Below are 9,248 nucleotides of genomic sequence, written 5' to 3' on the forward strand. Positions count from 1 at the left end.
CTACAGGGGGCTGGCTAACTACCGCAGCTACTGAATGGTTTTCCATGGTGTGGAGCCGCGCTTCTAATTCACTAAGCCTCGCCTCCAATGCAGCAAATAAGCTACACTTATTACAATTACCACTGTCGCTAAAGGAGGCAGAGGCATAACTGAACATTTGGCACACCGAGCAAGAAAGAGCAGAAGTGTGTTCTTCTGATCAGTGCAGTAGTATAAATAGTGTAAATAGTGTAAATATTCAGCATGTTTATTCTCCATTTTATTTGTATTATATTTTCTTTCTTGTTTCATTTTGTAAATATTTCTGGATGTACCTGTGGCATGGATGTACCTTGTGCAGAATTGTGTGTATTTTCTTGTGCATTGAGTATTGAGTATTTGATGGGGTGGTCCTCAGGTGGGGGGTGGTCCTTTGGATATCCTTGTGGTTCTCAGTTCAGAGGCCAAATAATAAAACCTTGTAGTTGTTGCCTAATTCTGTGGCGCCATGGGGGGGGTGTCGCTCAAGGTGGCATTTAAGCTAGAACCGCCACTGAGCTAGATATCGCCTAAATATCGGACCACTTCTTCTTGACTTCTGACACAGTCTGAGGCGACAGCATCTGCCACCAGCTGCCACTCCGCTGCATTTTTAGCCTTAGTAATGCCCATACTGAGTCCACCAAACAACATTGTCTTTCTGTTGTCAACCCCCAACAAGAACTTCAACTTCACATTGTATGAAGTTTTGTTTTTTTACCTTGTGATATTACATTTGCCATGCTCTCCTTCGTGCTGTTTCTTGCTAATGAATATTAATCTTTTTAATAATCTCAAAGTCGTGTGATTTATTCATTTTGTAACTCTGTATGAATCTGCCTTGCTCCATACTCTAAGCTAGGAATGTCCTTTTTGTCTTTAGAAGCAGTCTGTCACACCTAACTGGCCTGTTTAAAATGCTGCGATAATACAGTAATAAAAGTCCCAATGTCCTCTAACGAGATGATAATAAAGTCCCAATGTCCTCAAACAAGTACTTCCTAATTAACAACGTCTTAGCTTGGTACTATTGCTAAAATTGATCAAATGTGTATGCCATATCAAACTACAAATGTTATTAAGCATGAATAGTTTCCACCATAAAATATGATCAAGTTTTGTTCCTTGTCTACTATTGTGTTGGGATCGACTGCAGACTGATTTTGCAAAGATGGCTGCCATTTTTTTTTTTTTTTTTACATGGATTAGTGTGTTGTACTTTTGCTACCACTAGATGGAACAAAAAAGTGTCAACAAACGAGTACAACAGGTCTAACTGAAGCAAAAATTAGGTTTAAGGTGCAACAGTCCCCAAATGTGTTGTTCACATAAGGATGCAGGGTCTCACAAGCTTAAAAAAATTGTGATTATGAAATGTCATGCCAGCTAGTGTATTTTTCATGTTATGTACAGTATATCAAGGGCTGACCAATTATCGGCCTGGCAGACATCACAATTCAATATGATGAAGTTGTAAAAACACCCTGTGTTTCTGCCAGTAACGTTCTGACATTACTCTCATGGCCATATTTATGATGAAACTTCAGTTGTATGAGTACGAGAACTGCAAGGAGAGCAAGAGGGAGTGAGACAGTGCCTGGATGTGTGCCTAATGTGAAGAGTTTCATAGTGACACAGTTGATCACTGACAAAACAGACATTTCATACATAGATATATAACACGGACATGGTGATGCACGTTCAACCGGCAATAGAGCTGTTCATATTGGTAAGTGTCGCGTTTGTCACTGTAAGAAAAAGTCCGCTGGCTGCTAGGCTAATTTATGCAATGTTAAATGTCATAGGTTAATGCTAATGATTTTAACATGTTGTATTTATGGGGAAAATGTGTCCAGCAAATTACAACTGTTTTGTCTGTAAACTTTGAGTTATAATGGAGGCAAATATTGTACTTCACAGAAAGTAACACAGTTGCACTGAAACACCACCGCCAGCTAGCAATTTGAAGGTGTAATTGCAGGCTGCAGTACATGGAGAGACATTGTGTTTTTTTAAAACATAATGTTGAAAAGTTCTCTTATGCACCATTTCTACAGTAGAAGTTTGTATGTTTTGAGTATCTTAAAATGTTTCATATCCCTAAAATCTGTACAACCCAAGCTATGTAAGGTTGTGGTTAAGGTTATGTAAGCCAATAAACCATAATACTTGATAAAAGTATTGAAATTGTGTCATAAAAAATGCAAAAATCAGACTGTTTTTTAGATTTTACTAAATAAAAACATAAGACATATTGATCCCAAAGATTTTAAAATGTAGAAACACAAACTAAATATTTCTTAACACTCCATGAGTTATTTGAACTATGTACATCATTTTGTTTTTGAGATAAGCTCATTTTTATGAGGAGAGTGAAAAAGCACTATGATGGATTCATCATTCACTCCTCTGGCACCACCGGACATTTTCATGTGGTTCACACCACATGTAATGTAGCGCAATTATGTTATTGTGAGCATCCAACATGATAACACAAAAGACAGAAGCCCTAGATTTTTGTTTCGAAAAGAAAAATATAGCTATTATAGTTTTTATTTTAGGTCGATATATACAGAATTATGGAAGCAACCATCTCCTGCAGCCATTACAGGGAAATTATAACATAATTACACTTGCACTATACTTAAGATAAGGTAACATGAGGTCATGATGCGATGACGAGAAGACATAAGTGTTCGTTTTGTGCTGAAAAAAGACTGAATACTCAAGCTATTGTGGTTCTTATTTTAGATCTATTCAAACATAACATTGCAGACAATCTCCCACAGCCATAGGCATTTCTAGCCCATATTTGGGGGTGCTGAAGCACCCCTAAATTGAATCCAAGAACCCCTAAAATTTGAGAGATTTTTATTTTTTATTTTTTTTACTGTATGTCCATTTTTAACAAGCTAGAAAAGTGTCTGTTTATGTTGTTAGGTAGGCGTTAGCTGATGTTTTTTCTAGCTAGGAAACATTACAGGTGGTCAATACCACTGTCCTCTGTTTGAATTGGAATGAGAGAAGCTAGCTGTTGTGTCATGTGCATGTGTTAATATTAAAGCCAAGGTGCTACTGACTAGCTACTTGACTGGATGCCCATTAACATTATAACTCCTATTGTGACAAGAAGGAAAAAGGCAGAGACAAACATTGAAAAAGTCAATTACTGTTAATGTGTTAATGTTACATGTTGTTAATTTCATTTCAAATAAAAGTCCAAAAAATAAGCCCAAGGTCCATTTTTGGTATTTTTGGTACTCACTATAGGGGGCTGGTTTACTACAGAAACATACATACTGTTTATGTGTATGTTGAGGAGCTGCTGTATCAAAATGAGTTGTCTTCCCCCAGAAATTAGGGTTACGATATGTTTCTTTTATGATTCCTCTTTTGCCGTGGCTCAGCATTTAAATAACCTTTATCAGATTTGATGGTTTAGTCACAGACTTTCCCAAAAAGTGTTTTTCTTTCACAAATGTGGGAATGAAATTGTGTTAAAATGTACAAAACTGTACAAAAAGACTTTGCCGAAGCTCCAAATAGTTATTCACAAGACGTATCACTGTGCAATCTAGAACCACTTAACTGATGACCAAAGACTTCACCATGTTTTTCACAAATGTCAAATGCAGACAGCCCAAAATGGCACAGTGCAAAGCGGTCTTTAGAAGGAAAATATCATGACTATCTAAATAGTGTAAATAATAAAACATAGAGGAAACTCTTAACACGTTGATAACATCTACCAGTGAATAGTGTTGTGAAGATGTGTAGTGCAGAATGTGTCTTACCCTCTGTTTCATTTTGGTGCAGTTTGGCAAAGTGTCTCGACAGCGGTTGTGAATAGTGACACTGCATGCTGGAAAAATAAAGACACAAGACATAAACACAAACATGTCCTCAACAAACTAAAAGTAATCAAATATAATAAGTTACATTACTTTGAAGTGATTTAAATAGCTACATTACTTATTACAGATTTACCAGGGTAACTAGTAACCTACAATCTATTCAACAGTAACCTTGCCAGCACTATGTATGTGTGTCTGTGTGTGTGTGTGTGTGTGTGTGTGTGCAAAGCCATTTTACATTGTAGCAAATGTAAAATTGTTCTGTGTGCCAGTCTTTCTTTGCTACATTGTGACATTTCTTTGACTTCTGCACCAGAAACCTAGACGAACATAGGACAGTTTATTAAGGCGCAGCTCATTGCATGCCTACCAAAGTCATTTTACACACAGATACACACACATTTTCTCAGTAGAGAGACACCCTTATACTCTGAACTTTGTTTTTACTTGAGTACTCAGAAGGTCAGTAACTGTGTTACTTACTCGGACAGCTCAGTGCCTCCTTGGCAGTAATACTCTTGTTGCATGCTGAACAGAGTGTGGTTCCTGACACTGTCAGTGAGGTGAAGAGGTGACCATTGCTGTACCGTGCCTCCCTCTCCCTTGCTGCCTTCTCTCGCTCCCTCATGCGCTCTCTTTCTTTATTCTGGAAAAAAGAAACAGACACAATATGAAAAAGACTTCCTGTATATTTGCAACTGCCACAAAGCACATCACTATATCAGTTGAAGACATTAGGCTCGTTCGAGATGAATTGCGCCTCGCCTGGAAAGTAGACGAGATCAGGCAGCTGCAGCAGGGGGTGGTGACAAAAAGCTGTGGTCAAGTCGGACAGTTTCCTGTGAGTTTCCAGCAGCTTTCAGTCTGTACAGGAAGTCACAGAAACACTCACATCCTGTCCGATATGATGTTGATATATTAAAATATAGTCAGACCCATATATAAGTTTGTTCTCAGTCTCCAATTGTTTTCATTATGATAGATTAATTTCTTAAAATGCCTTACAGGTGATCTGTAATTTATGTTCATGGTTCAACCTCCATTTTACATGAATTCTCATGTAAATCAGCATCATATCCTGCCCCTCTAACTAGGCCTTCAGCGGCTAAATAAATTGTGTTTGACAATAAGGTTAATATTTTCAGAGGAAAAAAAAATACAAGACAACAGCTTTCATTAAAGATCAGTCAGATATAGTCAAGGCTTCACTGTAGATGTTGTTTTAAGAATCCTCACATCCCACTGACCACAAGTCTCGGTGTTGCTTATCAGGCTAGTTCAATAATCAAAACAATCTAATATTAGTATACAATAGACTCTGTATAGTTTATAATAATTATATTAAGTCTCTGACAACTAAACTTCACCATCAGTCACACAACATGTTTTCTGTTAGCAGTAAAACCTGATCTGAAATTCAACAAAAATCAAAAGTTTATCTAAAATGCCATATTGTTGAGTCAACATCTAAACCAATCAGCTGTTAGATCAGGTGAGAGCCAGTCGGTGCAGTCGGTGGAGAGCAACTGCAGCGCCTAGCTCTAAAAACTGCAGCCACCTCGCACTCATGATTTTATCCCTGTTCACTTTTGTAATACGTCAGAGAAAGTCGGGATGAAGTCGGACTAACTAACCGGCATGCATTGTGCAGCGATCGGCGGTGATCGAATCTGCGCAGGCCTGGCTCATCTCGAACGAGCCTATTAATAAGGGAAGTGTAACATGCAAGTAGACTGCAGACTAGTGAGGGACAGGTGACACTAATCAGGGTGGGGAAGACAATCAAACAGTTGACAAAACACACAAAGACAGGAAGTAAAAGCAGACATGACAAAATAAAACAGGAAACACATTAAACATCAAAGAATACATGAAACAAGGAAAAATACAGGCAGAAAACTCAAAAAACAACAGTATCTACACACTGACCTCTGCGAGGATCACAGTTATTCTGTATGTCTAAAGACTGATGGGACAGTGGGATGGGACAGACTGTTTTTTTTTCTGTGTTTTCTTTTTTCTTTCTTTATTGCTTTTTCAAGAGGAAAAATTATGGATAACAAATAACCATCTCAATATACAGTGATACAAGAACAACAGTAAGGGTTATGGTATAAAATAAAATAGTATAATAGAAATATTATTAATAATAATAATAATAAGGACAATAGTAGGGCAGCATGGTGGTGTGGTGGTTAGCACTGTCGCCTCACAGCAAGAGGGTTCCCGGTTCGATCCCGGGTGTGGGAGCCCTTCTGTGCGGAGTTTGCATGTTCTCCCTGTGTCAGCGTGGGCTCTCTCCAGGCACTCCAGCTTCCTCCCACAGTCCAAAGACATGCAGATTGGGGATTAGGTTAATTGCAGTCCAAAGACATGCAGATTGGGGATTAGGTTAATTGATAACTCTAAATTGTCCGCAGGTGTGAATGTGAGCATGAATTTCAATTCAATTCAATTTTATTTATAAAGCCCAATATCACAAATCACAATTTGCCTCACAGGTGAATGGTTGTCTGTCTCTATGTGTCAGCCCTGCGATAGTCTGGCGACCTGTCCAGGGTGTACCCTGCCTCTCGCCCAATGTCAGCTGGGATAGGCTCCAGCCCCACCGCGACCCTCAAGAGGATGAAGCGGTTAGAAGATGGATGGATGGATGGAGGACGATAGTGATGAAAAAAAAATAATAACAGCCAGTCAATTCAGTTCGTCATTCCAAGCATCAGTCCGGATCTCATTCTGTTCCAAGTAAGTGTAGAAAATGTTCCATATTTTAGAGAACTTGTCCAGTTTGTTTTGGTGAAATAACTTATCTTTTCAAGTTAAAAGTTATTCCTCTCAGCCACTGAGAGATTCCACAAACAGATTGTTCCTTCCAAACACGAGCAATACATGTTTTAGCTTCAAGCAGACAAAAATTCAACAAGGCCCTCACATTGTTTGAGATGACAAAATCATCTGGGTAAATATTCAAAATACATAGTTTAGCATCAAAGGGTACCTTTCTACCAATAATATGACCAGTTAGGTCCAGGACCTTCCTCCAAAAAACAGTTATCTGAGGGCATTCCCACATACAATGAAACAGTGTCCCCTTATGGTGATTACATTTGATGCATGTGTCAGGGATATTGGGGTTAAAGTGATGCAACCTAGCTGGAGTGATATACTGTCTACTTAGCCATTTATATTGTAATAATTTAGAATGTGTGTTCACTGTTTGCGTTTGAACTAGGGAGCAAGCCTCTGACCATTCCTCCTCTGTTACATTCTCTGTCAGATCCATCTTCCAGGCCTGTAGGATATTATTTGAGGATTCTTTACATTTGCTTACAAGCAGATTATACAAAATGGTCACTTGCCCCCTATTTTTTATGTGCTTTAAAGTGATGTCTTCTAGTGTAGGTAGAGGAGGAAGCTCCAAACTATTACTCTGTCTAGACCTTATAAAACTCCGTAGTTGGAGAAAATTGAAAAAGTGCTTTGTGGAAATATCGTATGTGGTTCTTCAAATGACATAAATGTATTTTCCTTGTATAGGTCAGACACCTTAGCTATACCTTTAGAGGACCAGAGTCTGAATCCTGGATCCGCTCTGCCTGGGTCAAAGTCATTGTTACCGAAGATTGGTGAAAACTGAGATAATTGTTGTGTCTCTCCTATATATGTTGAAACATTATGCCAAATTAATATTGTAATTTTTCTTAATTGTTGAATACTATATATACAAGTTCAACGGGATTGAAACTGACTGGGATTCAATTGTTACCCATGCTGGGGGGTGGTCATTTACAAAATAAAACATGGTAGCTCTAATCTGAGCTGCCATGAAATACCATCTGAGATTGGGTCATTTCAAACCACCTCTGTCATATGGTTAGTATAACAAAGAAAGCCTGAGTCTCAGTCGTTTATTGTTCCAGATGAAATTTGAAAATGTTTTATTTAATAACTGAAAGAGAGAGAGAGGTGGGGAAAGCGGGATCGATTGAAAGAAGTACAAGTATTTAGGCAGAATTGTCATTTTTAGGATGTTAATGCGTCCTATCAAGGATATTGGTAGTTTTGTCCACCTATTTATAAGCTGTTTAACTCCCTCTGTAAGGGGGTTATAATTGGCCGTGATAATTTTGTCAATAATTGGCGTTATTTTAATCCCTAGGTAAGTAAATCCCTCCCTCGATACCGCAAATGGAGTTGAGACAGAAGGGTTAGGTCTCTCGTTTTCTGCCAAAAACATTATTACAGATTTGTTATTATTTATTTTATAACCCAAAAAAACAGCAAAAGTGCCTATCAGATCAAGTAGGGCGGGCAAGGTTTGTCTTAAGTTGGAACAAAACAATATTACATCGTCGGCGTACAAGGCTATGCGGTGTTCAAAATCTCCAATTGTTATTCCAGTTATATTGTTGTGATTGCGAATAGCCATGGCCAGTGGCTCAATGGCTAAGGTGAACAACAAAGGAGACAAACGGCAGCCTTGTGTCGTCCCTCAATTGAGTTTAAAAGTGTTTTATAGAAGGCCATTAATTAAGATTTTCGCTTGTGGGTTGGAGTAGAGAAGGCGAATCCAACTAAGAAATTTCCCCTCAATGCCAAACCTTTGCAGGACATCAAATAGGTACGACCACTCCACCCTGTCGAAGGCCTTTTCAGCGTTCAGATTTCTCAAAGAGAATGTTGAGCACTCTCCTTATGTTGTGGAAGCCCTGCCTTCCTTGAATAAATCCATTTTGGTCAGCATGAACTATTTTAGGTAAAATAGGTTCTAACTTCATAGCCAGTACTATATATAGAATTTTGAGATCATGATTGATAAGCGACATAGGCCTGTAGGATCCACATTGATTTGGTGTCTTCCCGGGCTTCAACAATAGTGTAATTGTTGCTGTATCGAGAGAGGGAGGAAGGGATCCAATATTAAATGATTCTTGGTACATCTCAAGCAGAGGTGGTATCAGCTTGGTTTTAAATATTTTATATACTTCAATTGGAATCACGTCAGATCCAGGAGTTTTACCTCCTTTCAGATTGGTTATAGCTTCAGATAATTATTGGGCCCCAACATTGAACTCTGATAAATTTAAATAATCCTCATCTAAGGGAGTAAATTCTAGTGAATCCAAAAACATTTTTTGTAGACGAGGCACTGCCTCTGAATATTTAGAACTGTACAGTCTGTGGCAAAAGTGAAGAAAAGTGTTATTTATTTCAATTCATCAATCAATCAATCAATTTTATTTATAAAGCCCAATATCACAAATCACAATTTGCCTCACAGGGCTTTACAGCATACGACATCCCTCTGTCCTTATGACCCTCGCAGCGGATAAGGAAAAACTCCCCAAAAAAACCCCTTTAACGGGGAAAAAAACG

The 9,248-nt window shown here is 38.4% G+C and overlaps 1 protein-coding gene across 1 annotated transcript in view; it reads right to left on the reverse strand.

Annotated features, from left to right (window-relative positions):
- Positions 1-9,248, reverse strand: part of LOC126384280 (rho guanine nucleotide exchange factor 2-like) — a 176,487-nt gene that overhangs the window by 156,482 nt on the left and 10,757 nt on the right. The window contains exons 5-6 of the mRNA XM_050035244.1: positions 4,356-4,588; positions 3,813-3,880 (exon numbers count right to left, since the gene is read on the reverse strand). Of these exons, the coding sequence (XP_049891201.1) occupies positions 3,813-3,880; positions 4,356-4,588 (301 nt within the window). The remainder of the gene's footprint in view (positions 1-3,812; positions 3,881-4,355; positions 4,589-9,248) is intronic.

Source organism: Epinephelus moara, chromosome 22 (assembly GCF_006386435.1).
Source record: "Epinephelus moara isolate mb chromosome 22, YSFRI_EMoa_1.0, whole genome shotgun sequence".
Lineage (NCBI taxonomy): Eukaryota > Metazoa > Chordata > Actinopteri > Perciformes > Serranidae > Epinephelus > Epinephelus moara.